The sequence below is a fragment of the Pelophylax lessonae genome (genome assembly GCF_965119305.1).
Source record: "Pelophylax lessonae genome assembly, chromosome: 5".
In the NCBI taxonomy this organism is placed as follows: Eukaryota; Metazoa; Chordata; class Amphibia; order Anura; family Ranidae; genus Pelophylax; species Pelophylax lessonae.
In genome coordinates this window covers 384,131,263-384,146,514 of record NC_138772.1, presented here as the reverse complement: position 1 = coordinate 384,146,514, position 15,252 = coordinate 384,131,263, and the positions used below count along the sequence as shown (strand labels likewise).

The window sequence follows — 15,252 nt, the reverse complement described above, 5'->3', positions numbered from 1 at the left end:
ACAATCCTTCCTTTGAGGACCCTGTTCTTCTGAAACAATTTAATCTCCTGGCTTTGGCACTGCTAATTTGTTTTGATGCCCTAGAGAATGTAATTTGTCCAGTCTCTAGAACAACTCTGCTCACTGTGCATATGCGCAGAATTTTGTGATGTGTGGCTTGGTCTGCTTTTGGTGAATCCCTTGACTAATTAAGTTACTGGGTAGAGGGAATACTTCTACCCCACAAAAAAGCCCACTACCTCTTCTCAAGAAAGGGTTTGTTTCACTTCTTTTAGGTATCCTTTAACCACTTGAAGTCTGCTCACATTGCTGCTACTGCAGCAATGTGGCTCGTTATCGTCCTGCGACGTAGACCTACGACGCTGGACTCCTCCCCCTGTAGGCGGCGCTCGCGTGCCGCCGGAGGCACGCTCCTGCTGTTTTCAGTCACAGCGGGAGTCGGGCCAGGGGAGGAGCGGCGGCGATCGTGGTCTAGGCCTGTGTCGCAGCGTTCCTATTCGACCGACAGCCCCCTCTTCAGTGGAGAGGGGTTCTGTCAGGAGATGGCGCCCGCCTGTTCTGCTATGGTGAGTAAATGTTCCCCCATCTTCCCCTGGCACATTTTGGGGTGGACGCGGTCCCCACCCTGGGACGGTCGGACCCTCACAATCCCGGGTTCCCCTCTGTCCTGTCACGCACCCCCACCTACCTGACCCCCCCCCCCCACTACTGGGGCTTTTAGGACGTCTGTGACCACTCCCTGGCGACGGATGAACGTTTGTGCAGGGGGGGGGGTTCTACCTGTCACTCCAGGGCCACCTTCCAATCGATCCTGTTCAGGAGGCTGGGGGGTCCCCACGTGGGTCCTCAGTAGCTCGGCATGCTGCCATTTTCTTGTAGCCTCATGTGCTCTGCATGCAGAGGCGACAATCTTGGTACACCCAGCTCCATTTTTCGGTGTATTTCTCATAGTAACCACTGAATGGGAATTCCTGGAGACTTTTTTTGGGTGGAGCCCCTCCCTATACCCTGGTGCTGATCTTCAGATCTTTCTTTCTGGATCGAGATGGCTGCTGACACGAGCTGTGCAGATGTTCTGGGTATACCTCCTGGTGCATCTTTGCTGTAGAGTGGTGAGTCTGGGGGGGTCTCTCTCTCTCTGCTGGTGGTCTCCAGTGCGCGCTGCCTGGCCTCTTGGGGCGCTGTAGCACGGTGGGATGACGGGTTCCCCTGGTGCAATATGGACCCTGCAGAACATGTGTCCCCACCTGACCCCCTCAAGGAGGCCGCAGGGCCCTCCGCATCCCAGCTGTCAATAGATGCACTTTCGGCGATCCTTGAATCGTTTGTGTCCCAGGTGGAGGTGGCCTTTAAAGAGCAAGGTGCTAAAAAGCGCCCTCCGCCTACTCCTGCCTCATCTGATTTCTTAGGTTCTGAGTCTAACTCAGCCACCACAGACACGGGTCTCCCTGCTTGGTCCTCAGTGAGGACGACATTTCTACCTCCACTACCGCGCAAGAAAAGGCGCTGGTGGACGCACTGGTTGTGTCTGTGTGTGAGACCCTAAAAATAGAGGATGCAGCTGCGACTAAGGCGCAGGTTACGTTTGGCACTCACAAGCCATCCAGAGCGGCAAAGGTTTTTCCCTTTCCCACTCCCACATATTTTAACAACCTGCTCAAAAAAGAATGGGACCGCCCAAAGCGTTCCCCCTGGGGTGCCTAAGCGGATTGCTAGACGCTACGCTTTTGAGGAGTCCCTTATAAAGAAGTGGACTGTGCCACCTACAGTGGATCCTCTGGTCTCAAGACTGAATAAAGCTACCATGATCCCAGTGGAGGATTTCCCCGTCCTTTAAGGATCTGATGAATAGAAAGGCGGAGTCTGTGGCCCCCAATATGTACTCCCTGGAGGGTTCTGCACTAAGGCCTTTGTTTACGGTTGCCCTTGTCTCGCAAACATTGACTGAATGGGCTAAGTTACTATGCCGTGACCTGGAGGGGAGACAAGTCCCTCCTGCCTTTGCAGAGCTATTGGACCAGCTGGTGCAGGGGCTGCAATTTGTTTGCGATGCCGCACTGGATACTGCTCTCATATTGGGTCGACTGCCTGTCTCGGCAGTGGTCCTCCGGCTTATACTTTGGCTGAAGTGCTGGTCTGAGGATCAGACTTCAAAGAAGGCCTTGACTGATCTACCTTTTCAAGGAGATCGCCTATTTGGTGCTACCCTGGATGACATTATTAAAGGTCTCACAGGGGGTAAGAGTACCCCTCTCCCGCAGGCTAAGAAGGGTAAGGACCCTCATTGCAGACTGTCCCTCCTTTTCCGCACACAAAGTTTTTTTCGTCCCTCAGGGTCAGTCGATAAGGCAAAGCCCTTCAAGACTCCCTCGGCTAGTTCCAAGTGACCCTGGTCTGGCAAACAAAAATCTAGTTTCTCCAGACCTGAAGACAAGGCCACTTCGGCCTGAAGGTGCGCCCTCACCCGTATCTGGGGTGGGGGGATATCTTTGCTGGTTCCTGGACCTGTGGCTATCCCAGATACAATACAAATGGGTTCAAGAGGTCATACGGTCCGGTTACAAGATCGATTTTCGATCCGTCCCGCTGGTAAGGTTTTTCCCTTCCAAAGTGCAACTGTCCCCGAATCGCTTACAGGCTGTCTTTGGGGCAGTTCAGGATCTGATACAACAGGGAGTAATCGTTCCGGTTCCGTGTGCAGAACGTTTTCAGGGCTTTTATTCAAACCTGTTTACAGTCCCCAGGAAGGAAGGCAACGTGCGTCCAATGCTGGACCTGAAGGCACTGAATTGCTTTGTGCGAGGTCAATAATTCAAGATAGAATCAGTTCGCATGGTGGTGGCTTCCCTACATCAGGGGGATTTCTTGGCCTCCATAGACATCAAAGATGCCTACCTTCACATCCATCAATATGTGCGGGACACCAATGGTTTCTCAGTTTTTGCCGCGGGAGAGAATTCCCATCAGTTTGTGGCGTTACCCATTGGTCTCGCCTCTGCTCCTCGAGTCTTCACAAAGGTGTTGACTTCCGTCCTGGCGCTGTTTCAACAGCGGGCCATATCTGTCCTGGGTTACCTGGACAATCTGCTTCTACGTGCGGAGTCTCCCACGGTGCTGGAAACAAATTTGGAAATCACCATGTGAACTCTGGAGGAGTTTGGGTGGATTCTGAACCTTCAGAAGTTGCCTTAGTCCAGTCTCATGGAAGGGACCATCTGGGCCTGACTTTGGACTCTTCCGCAGCCAGGGTGCTTCTTCCTCAGCCAGGGTGCTTCTTCCTCTGGAAAAACTCCAGACTGCTGGACAGCAACAGATTGGTCTCGTCCTTCGAGGTGGTCCCCTTCTCTCAATTCCACATGAGAATCCTCCAGAAGGAAATCCTTCTCAAATGGAACAAGAATCCAAATTCCCTGGACAATCAGATCCATCTGAGCCAGGTGTCCAGGGAGTCCCTGATAAGTTTTCTTTCGTTCCCCAATGCTTAAGCAAGGGAAATCTTTCCTTCCTGTGTATTGGACAATTGTCATCATGGATGCCAGTCTGTCTGTGTGGGAAGGGGATCTTGGGAGGTTCTCTGCTGAAGAAATCTGGTCCCTGGAAGAATCCAGGTTGCCGATCAATGTTCTGGAGCTGAGAGCGATCAGGCTTTGCCTAGTCCACTGGACTGAGCACCTGCAGGGTTGTCCAGTGCGAATTCAATTGGACAATGCCACGGCTGTGGCTTATGTCAATCACCAAGGGGGCACCAAAAGTGTCCTTGCGGCCTTGGAAGTGGCAGGCATCCTTTGGAGGGGGGGGGGGGGGGAAATGCTTTGCTCTCTCCGCTGTTCACATTCCAGGGGTGGAAAATTGTCAGGCGGATTACCTCAGTCGACAGGCGGATTACCTCGGTCGACAGGCCTTGGATGCAGGGGAATGGTCTCTCCATCCGGAGGTATTGCAGCAGTTGTACCTTCGTTGGGCACTCCAGATGTAGATCTTTTGGTGTCTCGGATCAAAAGGAAAGTGCAGAGGTTTGTGGCCCATTCCCGGGACCCACTGGCAGATGCCGCAGACGAACTGGTGGCCCCGTGGGGTCAGTATCAGCTGATATATGCCTTTCCTCTCAAGTTGCTGCCAAGACTTTTCAGGATCGAGGCGGAAAGGATTCCGGTCATTCTTGTGGCTCCGGACTGGCCTCGCCGAGCTTGGTACACCGACCTGATCAAGCTAGTCGCGGACGCTTCTTGGAGACTTCCTTCTCGGGGAGAATTTACTGTCTCAGGGGCCAATCTTCCATCCTGCTTTGCTGTTGAAAGCCAGGTGCTGAAGGATAGAAGCGACTTCTAGAAAGCTATATCATACGTGGAAGGCATACATTGTGTGGTGTGAGTCTCTTGGGGCTCGCCCTCTCTCTTACTCGATGGCTCGGATCTTGGCTTTCCTTCTACGGGGAGTTGATCAAAAGTTGGCCTTGAGTACTATCAAGGGTCAGGTCTCGGCTCTGCAATTTTCTTCCAAAGGCCATTAGCCACCCATTCCCTGGTGCCTAACTTCATCCAGGGGGTGTGACACTTGGCACCTCCTTTGCGACCTCCGTTGCCACCTTGGGACCTTAATTTGGTGCCGTTGGTTCTCCAGGAACCTCCCTTTGAATGCATTCGGGAGATTCCCCTGCTTGCCTTATCCCAGAAGGTGGCCTTCTTGGTGGCTATTACTTCTGCGGGCAGGGTGCCGGAACTGGCGGCATTGTCCTGTCCTCCCTGCTGTGTCCTCCCTATCTGGTGGTTCACAGGGATAAAGTGGTACTTCGTCCGGATCCGTCCTTCCTTCCGAAGGTGGTTTCCAGTTTTCACTTAAATGATGACATTGTGTTACCCTCTTTGTGTCCTAAGCCAAAACATCCTAAGAAATTTGCACAGCATACTCTGGGTGTGGTGCGGGCAATCGGGGTGTACTTGACGACTACTGAGTTTTTTCGGAAGTCAGGTTCGCTCTTTCTACTCCCGGATGGCCCTAAGAAAGGGCTGCCTGCGTCTGCTGTGACTATTTCCAGATGGATCAGACAGACTGTGGCGCAGGCTTATTCGATTAAGGGTCATGTTCCTCATTTCCCTGTTAAGGCGCACTCTACTCGGGCACTTGGTGCTTCCTGGGCTTTTTCGCCATCGGGCATCTGTGCTTCAGGTTTGCAAGGCGGCTACCTGGTCATCTAAATCAATCATCATCAAAATTTTTTTAAGGTGGATGTGCTGGCATCTGCAGATGCCTTTTTGTCGCAAAGCTTTTCAGGCTGCTGTTTAAGGGGGTTCTTAGTCTCCCTTGAGGGTTTTTATGGTTTTTCAGGTGGGTCTCAACTTGTTATTCTGATGAGTCCTAGGTTGGCTATGGTTTAGCATTGGGGACTTATTTTTCTGCTGTTCCCACCCCTCATTTTATGGCACTGCGTTGGGATGTCCCTACTGATATGAAGATCAGAAGACTTCGTCCGTTAATGACCGATAGAGAAAATTGGATTTTTGTCTTGCCGCAAAAATTATTTTCTCTTAAGTTCATTGACGGACGCAGTACCCGCCCCACTATTTTGAGTTGGGTTGGTATTATTTTCTCTGACACTGCTTTGATACAAAACTGACATCCTATAGCAGGGAGAGAGGGTATACCCCCTGGAACTGCCCATATGCGTAGCCAGAACTTTTTCTGCCTAGTGTCCTTCTGAACTGAAGAGAAAAGGATTTTACGGTAAGACAAAAATCCAATTTTTGGGTAGATACTGACCAGTTCCGTACAAGCTTGTTCTTGTATATGGAGAATAACCTCTTCCACTTAAGAATGACCAAATCCAGAAATGTTTGGCACCTTGACCACCTTCGTACCACGCAAATGATTGCTGTACTTACACACTGTGCTCATGAAGAAAAGGAATGCATCTCTATTAAGAAAAAATGTAATTTAGAAGTATGAGACAGTCATCATTGCTACACATTCATAAGATCCTGCTTTTGTGTTTTCTAGGATGACAGAAGGAAGAGCAGAGGACTTGTGAAAGAGCAGGGAAGCCCAATCCCATCCCTCGTTGTTGTTATTGCAGCAATTTTCATTGGGTTCTTTTTAGGAAAGTTCATCTTGTAAATTAAGGCATGAAGTGCGATCACTTATTTTTGTTTCCTTCCTGGCCAGAAAGTTGTTTAGCTGCCATGTCAGTTTATGTTCAGCAGCATTTTGGCATCACCGTTAACCGATCTCAATTCTATAAACAGAGTAAAAACAAACTGTCTGTGGGACAAAAAATGTGTGTTCATGCATCAACATCAGGAGCTCATCACACAACCAGTCCCTTCTGGAGAGAGATGTATTCTACAGACCTTTATTTCCTGTGGTTTTAATGGGTTTCAGAAAAAAAAAATGTTTTTGTACATGTTATTTTAATCATTTTAAAAATTGTTTGTTAACCTTTTTGCAAAACGGTTTCCTTAGATTGCTAATCTAAATCAGGTATAAGAGTTGAGGTATTTTGGGATTGTCTCTTCTGTATAAAAGCTAAATTGTTTATTTTGCAATGTATATCTGTAATGGCAGATTCTCTGTGAGGCAGATGTGACATATTTTTTTCCTGCATTCATGTCCCTTTACATTGGAGATTAAAAGGCATTAAACCAGAAAAAACCTTTATAGATATATATTTTTTTCCCTGCTGGATAGAAATTGTGTCCATATGGTAGAAAGGGCCTCAGAGTGTATTTAACTGCTTATTTTGGTATAAATAGCATCTTGTTTCCCATATGTCAGCAAAATGAACAATAAGTACATGGGCAATTTTTTTTTATCTTTAACAACTTGCCAGCATCCCTTTATTTAGTAGCACGTTGACATCTGTGTGTTGTAAGAAAGGTGAGATTTAATCACTCAGTAGAAAGATATTAAAGTGTATTTAAAGCCAGAACTTTTTTTTTTCCTTGTGAAAGAATGCAGACAGGTTAGAACCCCTATCTGGGTTTTATTGCGGTCTGTGTCTCAGCTTGGGAGATCCACACTCAAGACTGGACTGTTTTCTATTCTAGAAAAAGGAATGCAAAATGTTGTTACAAGAACAAGAGGGTAGGGATATTCTTCCAGTGGTAAATCTGTTCAGGTTACAACTGTCTAAAAGGAGATATCTGCTATATGTGGAGAGATCTTCTCTTACTTTTTGCTGAGTCTCTGAGGGAAGGAGAGGGACACAAAAAAAAAAAAAAAAACTTGTCACGAGTCTTGAGGGGCCATTCCTTACTCTATCAAATACAAACCAAAAAAAGAAATTGGCTTTACTTTCTTTATAAGAGATGTGGCAACAGCTCATGAGGATCTTATCAGTATTAAGTAAAGTAACATCCACCTTTCCAGCAAATATTGAGCATCCCTACAGTATTCACTTAAAGTGGTTTTAAAGGCAGTTTTTTTTTTTTTTTACCTTAATGCATTCTATGCATTAAGGGAAAAAACCTTTTGGGATCAGTTCTCCCCCCCCCCTTCTATTTTCTTGAGCCCCATCTCGATCCAGTGATGTGTATGAGAGCAGAGGGCTCTCCCAGGTCTTCTCATTGGTTCACACAGCAGCATGAGCCATTGGCTTTTGCTGTTGTCTATCACAACCAGTGAGCTAACGAGGAGAGAGCAGGGGCAGGGCCGAGCCACGCCGTGTGAGTGAATGAACAATGCCTTTTGAGGAGCAAGCCTCCTCAAGTGCTCCCATTGCATGAAGCTTACAATTAGAGGCACTTGGCATGGGGAAGGAGCCAGGGCCACCAGCGGGGTAAAAAAGAGGATAAGGGCTGCTCTGTGCAAAACCATTGCACAGAGCAGGTAAGTTTAGCATGTAATTAAAAAACTACAACCTTTTAGAATCACATTATTTCTTAGCCTGCATGTCAAGTTTGCCATAGATTATAGGTTTTTTTTTTTTCTTCCGAGCCTGCAGGCTGAATGGAGAAAAAAAAAAAAAGATGCCTCCATTCATGCTATAAAGAGTGGATGAATAAATCTTATTGTGGCAATTGCATTTTGACCCACCCATACAGGGGCTAAGTCTGATTGGATTAGAGCCGCTGTTCGGCTGGAAATTTTCCTGTGGGATCCTTTGACAAAAGTCATTCAAACTCTCAATTTTCTTTCAACATAGTTTATTTAGGAACCAGCAAAATTCCAATCCCTGCAGTATATGGCCAGCTTTAGTAGAAAAGTAGCCCAGCACAGACCACATCCAAAATCAAGGAGTTACTTATAACTGATTTTTGATGTTTCTGTTTTATGTAGTGTTATCCTGCTGTTGAACATTGACTTTTACAAATTAGAATCACATCCATAATTTCATGTATTTGGCCAACCTGATATGATGGCAAACGCTATCCTGAATAGTGGATGTTCTTTATGAAAACAGTTATATTTTCATGGTCAGTTCACCAAGCACTGCAGGCAAGAGCAAAATGAGGATTCCACTGTTTACAAAGGGTTTTTGGAGAAGTGGGGACCTGTCTGGTGTTAATAAGGGAGGGACTCCCAAGGTATATAGGGGATTATTTTTTTTTCTTGAAAATAAACAGTTAAGCTGCTGAGCCATTTCCACATTTTACCTGTGCGGCAATTACTTTATAGCCTCATTCACACAGCTGGTCAATGCTGTATGCTGCCAAAAATCAGTGTAAATCTCCAGCTGTGATCACAGATGCAATCAGGCCATGTAGCCTGTATAAAGTAATGACCGGCTGGTAGGAGTTGTGGCTGTTTGCTTGTACGCAAACCTTATAGGTGTTAAATTTGATTAGGGATAGATAAGCTGCTGTGGGTGTCTAGCGATGCTCCTCTGTCCCTAATTACATGTAACACCTTGGATGTCCTTTAAGGCTCGGTTTACACAGGGGCGGCTTCAAAGTCGCCCGAATCTGAAGCCGCCCCATGCTGCACGACCTCAGCGTTGCTTGCAAATTACTTCTCTAATAGAAGTCAATGCATGTCGCCCCCAAAGTAGTACGGGAACCTTTTTCAGTTGCTCCGATTAGAACAGTTCCATTGCACTGAATGGAGCGCGACTTGCCAGGTGGCTAAGTCGCCTGACCAGTTGCCCCAGTGTGAAGCGGGACATACTTGTAAACCGCTGTGGTACTTATCATTGATTAGTACAAGTTTCCTAGCTGCAGCTGATTGAAAACACCTGTGATCACCACTGTAAATTTTGGGTCTTGGGTAGTGTATGGCCTTGATCACCCGTGTGAGTGGGGTCTTTTTTGATTCAAAAGTAAGAGTGTGTGTGTAATAATATAATATAATTTTCTTTTTTTTTTTTAGAAACATTGCTTTCTGATACATATTCAAAGCATTATTCCACCTTCTGTGTATTTTAAAAGTAAATGCAGGCAGCTTTTCCTCACACGTTGAATAATTAAAGACTTTTCATACAAAATGTTATTCAAACACTGACACTACAAGAAAATGCAAAAGTGCAAAATATTTTTATATGAACCGTATAAAAATGCTTTTTAAATAATTTGAGAGAAAAAAAAGCTAGGGATAGCAGGGAAAGGGAGGCTATAATTAAAGTAGTACAGCCAAAGCTATTTTGGCTGTACTTCTATGGATCACATGAGTTCAGTTAGTTCTGCACCCCTGTGACCCGTTTTCCGCAAACAGCAGGCTAAAGCACATATTACTCTCTGACGTCACAGAGCCAGTTCAGGCTGGGGAAAGATTGCGACCTTATGATCAGGATCCACCCAGATGCCTAGACAGGCACCCAGCTCAGCCTCATAGCGAGCCGCTGAGAGCCTGAGCCAGCCACTCCTGCTTCCGCTCCTTCCACAGCCCAGCGATTCAGTGAGCGCGGGGGGCAGAGCAGAGAACCGGTGACTGACAGTTACCAGCTCTCTGCTCATGGAGCTCTGAGAACCGAATTACCAGCGTTGTTCGATCGCTCAGTTCTCAGCCTTAGAGCTGGCGGGGGACAGATGCAGTATCGGACAGATGCAGTATCGGACTAATGTTGCATCTACCTAGGTATGTATGATTTCTCAATAAAAAAAAATGACAGGTCAAATCGCAGCCTATTGCTGACAATGTGAGAGTCCCAATCATCTGATTTCCAAAAGTAGTCCCTGCACTACTTTTGGTGACTTCGGGGGGGGGGGCGTTTTCAATAGACATCTGTGCATGAAGCTTCACAGATGTCTTTAAAGGCTCCCCCGAAGTCGAACTGAAATGCGGCTTTGAAAGTTCAAATGAACTCGCACGATTTCAAAGCCGCATTCAGTGTGAACGAGGGCGAATACTGCTTTAGTAGAAAGTGGTAACCACGGGTTAGAAAGTAAACACATACTATTAAAAAAAAAAAAAAAAAGTGTTTTGGTTATATTCAAAGCTTCTTTAGCAACTTCTTTGAGGGGGGGGGGGGGGGAGACTGTAGTTAATTGCTCCTAAGAGCTGCAGCTGATTACGTGCAGCACCAAGGTCTCCTTCACATGAGTGTACTGATCCATACACTCACCTGCGTGGGATGCAAAGGTTTTCTGTGTGGACAACCTGTTGAAATCAATGGCAGGTGGCCAGTTGCACAGATCTGCATCCTAAAGTGTATATCCATGTGGGTCCGGTGCACTAATCAGAACATAGCCTGTCTGTAACCTGATCTGTACAACACATGTGCTTAGATGTACTCCCTGAGAATAAATTTTGCAGGCTACTTGCAAAAATCTGCATTAAACACATGCATCCCATGTAGGTGTATGGATCGGTACACCTGTGTCAGAGGCCTAATTGTACCATGTGTTCCTACCAGTTAATGCTAAAAAACTGTTAACTGCAGATCTGTGGCACAGATTTGGACTTCAATTGTCAGACTGTCTAAAAGTCCTAGCAAGCTGCTTCATGGGTGAGTGTGGGTTCAACTGGGAGCCCACTAACCCTGCACCCGCTTATAAAGCTGTTGGACACTTAATGGGTAAATGTGAGTTATAGGTTTCTGTGGTTGCCACTTTTAGGATCGCCTCTGACAAAATGTCTAAATGAAATTTCAGCCTTTTGTAGATTTAGATTTTTTTTTTTTTTTATATTGGTTAAGTTTAGAGTTCATAACATGTGCGGCTTCCCTCTCCCTCCCAATGGCTTAGAGCTGCTCTGTTCCCTCTTTCCTACTCCTATTTTATTTTTTTTTCCATGTAATACCAGGCCCATTTAAGCAGCAGGGATCCCCTCCATAAATAAACAGAATGGTGAGTGAATTTTAGGTTAAATAACTGTACAAATCATTCCTACCTTCATAATGCTTATTTATGAATCTGCCACTTGAAAAGTATCCACTGAGGTAATGAAGTCAGTTTTAATATTGTACTGCCTTCCTTCAGTGGTCACATTGCATGACCACTTGTAAAAAAAAAAAAAAAAAAGACATAGGGTTTTGGTTTAATGGTTAAACTGTTATTTTACTAGTTTTACCGATTTGGTACTCTTTAGATGATCCATAGGTTTCTAGTTTCACCCTGCTTTGTGAAATGTATAGCTTTATTCTATGAGCTGAACTCCATATTAAATTTGTGATCTTTATGTAAATAGTTCAGCACACTTGGGCTTCTTCAGGAAAAATAATACACAAAGCAATGGATATTTACAAAGTGCTGTAAAACAGAACAGCCAGCTGAGTTTCCTATTACGGACAACCGATAAGGAAGATATCATTTTGGTTACTACCATTTTTGCTTTGCTATACGAAGTCTAATGATCTCCCTCATAATGAAGACATTGGTGCAATGATATTGTTTAGTAATAAGATATTTTCTTGTGCTGCTGAATTCTACATCTACTGGTACACATCTGAGTAGGGGGCAAGTATGGTGACATCACCAGTTACAACACTACAGATTTCTTTTTTTCCTTTTTTGTGTTCAATGCTTTGTCCTGTTAAAGTGGAGTTCCACCCAAAAATGGAGCTCCCGCTTTAATTTTTTTTTTGCGGGGGGGTGAGGGGGGCGGTTACCTGCTCCCACTTCCGCTCGGGCCACCTAGGCAACTTGAGTGGAAGTTCTTCCTCCTCCCTTTCTGCAATCGTCTGGGACACGTCATAGGTCCCAAAAGATTGCCCGCCCACTCAGGGCACGTAGCGTGACTCGGGCAGTGCTCACCTGGCTGTCACGCCGCAAGCTGTCACAGCCGGGTGCCCACACTAGAGATGCCAGCGCCGCGGGGAGAAGAGGAAGAGAACCGAGGCTCCCACCAGCTGCATCGCTGGACCGTGGGACAGGTGAGTGTGTGTTTATTAAAAGTCAGCAGCTAGACTTTTTGAAGCTGCTAACTTTTAATAAACACAAAAAACAGGTGGAACTCTGCTTTAATCTTACTGCACATGCATCTAATTATAGATCAGTAGCATGGCTTTGTTCGAAAATTGTTGTTAATCATTTGTTGTGCCTTTATTTTTTAAATCTGTTTTCTTCCATGTTTTACATTTTTCTTCTTAAACTTCTTGTTAAAAATTGCATTGTTATATTGTATTTTAAAAAGTGCACATTTGCATCATTGTACAGAAACAATAATTGATCTAAAGGATACGCTAACTTGTTGCAGTAAAGTTCTTATGTTGCATTTAAATTAAATGTGTATTTACTGGGGAGCTTTTCACTTAACACCGCTCTTTCATAGGAGGTGTTTTGCATCCTTTCAAGCGTGTGCTCTGTACAAAAGCGGTCACTCCTTAGGTTTGGCATGCAAAAGAATATGGCTCTGCTGTCAATTATTTAAAATCTCACAACTGTTTTTCACTGTAGAATAATGCTGTTAAAGCTAAACTTCAGGCAGATCTGCAAACACCAGTTAATGTAGTTATGTACTTAAAAAGAAAAATAATAAATTATATTTTTAAATTTAGCTAGGTACAGTTAGTGTAAGTATCTGCATTTGACTTTGTATCAGTCAGGCTATGCTGCATCCACATGTAATCACAAGAACCGAAAGCTAGATCAGGGGGGTGAGCAACTAATGATCCTTCGTGTCCATTCACAGGCTGGGAAAAGGGAGGTGACCTACCGTTTATTGCTAAACAGCAGCAAAATCAGGTCATCAGTCATTCTGTACAGCCTGGCAGAACTGTGTAAATCTCAAAACTGGATGGACAAATTGTTGGCAGGTAAAGCAATGTCCATACATGTGTTTTCAATTGTATATTTAGCTGGTGGTTGCCTGAAATTCAGCTTTAAAGTGAACTTGACCTAACCTATAAAGTATTTAATAAAACTATGTATGCACCTGCCTGTTTTTTTAGTCTTCCAGTCAATCCCTCATGCTTTGCAGGGTCTTGTCTTCTGTTTTGAATGTCAGCCCCACTCTCTATTGGCTGCTTGCACACCCCTCCTGACCTAAGGCTCTATGCCATGTTGTTCAACTATCAAGTGCTGAAGCAGCAGGCCCTGGTGTTTGCCACCTGAGTGACAGAGTGCAGGACTGAATGTCAAGAGAGACATGGCTTCATTTCAATTGTACAAAATTCAAGGTTGCATTTACAACATGGACCTAGGTTCCCAGGGGCTACACAAGAACACTGGTATGGAATCGAAGACTTTAGGCTTGTTCACCCTATTTGCGATGACTGGCATTTTTCTGCACTGGATTTGCCAGTCACACAAAGGGCACCATTCACGCCATAAGACTCGTGTGATGTGCGGTGCAATGCAGAAAGGCTGATTCTGCAGCACACAGGATGGCACCACATATCACTGCACTGCTGCTGTGTGAAGGCTTGAATGAAGTTTCACTATGTGACATTTCAAATAAAGTTTAAAGGAGAAAAAAAAAAGACCTACATTGCACCACTAATTGCGAGACCCCATGCTGACAGCTGCCTGTATGGTAAAATGCTGTTTTACCACACGGGCCAGTGTGAGCAAGCCACTGGTGCTTCTAGGCATGGAGTCTGCTACTTATAGTAGCTAGCCAAATACATTTACTTTTATCTAATGCTTATTGGAAGGACAGCAGCTGGAATATTGTCAGTTTTTAAGGATAAAGACATTTCTTTTGTTTGTTACAGATCTCCCCACTTTGGTCCATCTTTGCGATGCGTATTAACTACTTGGCATGTTTTTAATCATTGGAATCTGTTCACCTTTAAAAGTGTTTGCAGTCTTTATAATGTGTTGGGGGGGTTGTGTGTCTAGGAAAAATTGGTATTCCAGCTGTTGGAGAGCTATTGTGGGCCTTCTATCTCTCTAGACCTCAAGTGGTGAAACTGGTCCTGTTTCCTGGTCTTTCCCTCTTCAGCCAGTTCTTCCTGCTCCTTTTCCATAATGCAAAGCAAATTCAGAAACAAGCAGGGTAAGGCTTCTTGCACACTGCAGCTTGAAAAAGCTTAGTACATATTTTTTTTAATTTTTTTTTTTTAATTTTTACTGAGCTAAAATACAGTCCAATATTTGCAATGCGCACAGGCGCGTAAACAAGCGCCCTGCATTCTTCAGTAAAAAATAAATAGCAAAATCCGATTTTTTTGGAAAGGTAATTTACGTCTAATGCACGCAAATGTGCGCATTTGTGCGCGAATGTCCATTTACATATTGTGCAGAACAAGGACACGAAGAAAAGTTTTCGCATTTGCGTGCGAAAATGTGCCTAAATACATCCAAAATATCTGAAAAAGTAGATGCTCAAACAGGAGTATCATGGGCAAGAGGCCTAAGAAAGACTAATGAAATGTCTCAAGCAGGTGAGCTGAGATGGGGACACTGACATAGACACTGCCACAGTAGTTTTGGGTGGACAGATACTTAGATTGCCAGGATCCACAAACCTGTAACATTGAAAAATTAAAATGTACATATCAATCTATGCAAAATGCCAAAGCTTTTGGTAATTTTTGCATCCTAGAAAAGCAAGTTACATTGTGCTTTTTCTATGGACCCCTTGTCACAAGATGGTGGTTGTTTGGTCTTCCAGGTACCAAGAAACATTTTCATTTATTAGGGTGGGTAGGGAGTAGTTACCACATTACTCCTTTACTATGTTTTGTAATGCAGTGGTTGAAGTGTGCTATTTAACAGCCATAAATTGTCTGATGCCTAATATGAAATGTGAGGTGCTGTCATTGGTTCACAAAATTAATGTTGGTAGTTTGGCATAGTGGATTTTTTTCTTTTTTACATTTAATTCTCAACAGGGCACAATATGAATATATTACAATCATCATTATTTATCTATTTGTGTGTACAGTTTAAAATCTGCTTTGCTTGGAAAAGTGCAGTGACTGATTAAGTGATGTATTTT

The 15,252-nt window shown here is 44.7% G+C and overlaps 1 protein-coding gene across 1 annotated transcript in view; it reads left to right on the top strand.

Annotated features, from left to right (window-relative positions):
- VAPA (VAMP associated protein A) overlaps window positions 1-6,163 on the top strand; it is a 132,644-nt gene extending 126,481 nt beyond the window's left edge. The window contains exon 6 of the mRNA XM_082257360.1: window positions 5,995-6,163. Within this exon, the coding sequence (XP_082113486.1) occupies window positions 5,995-6,111 (117 nt within the window). The 3' untranslated portion in view covers window positions 6,112-6,163. The remainder of the gene's footprint in view (window positions 1-5,994) is intronic.
- Window positions 6,164-15,252: the final 9,089 nt, after the last annotated feature.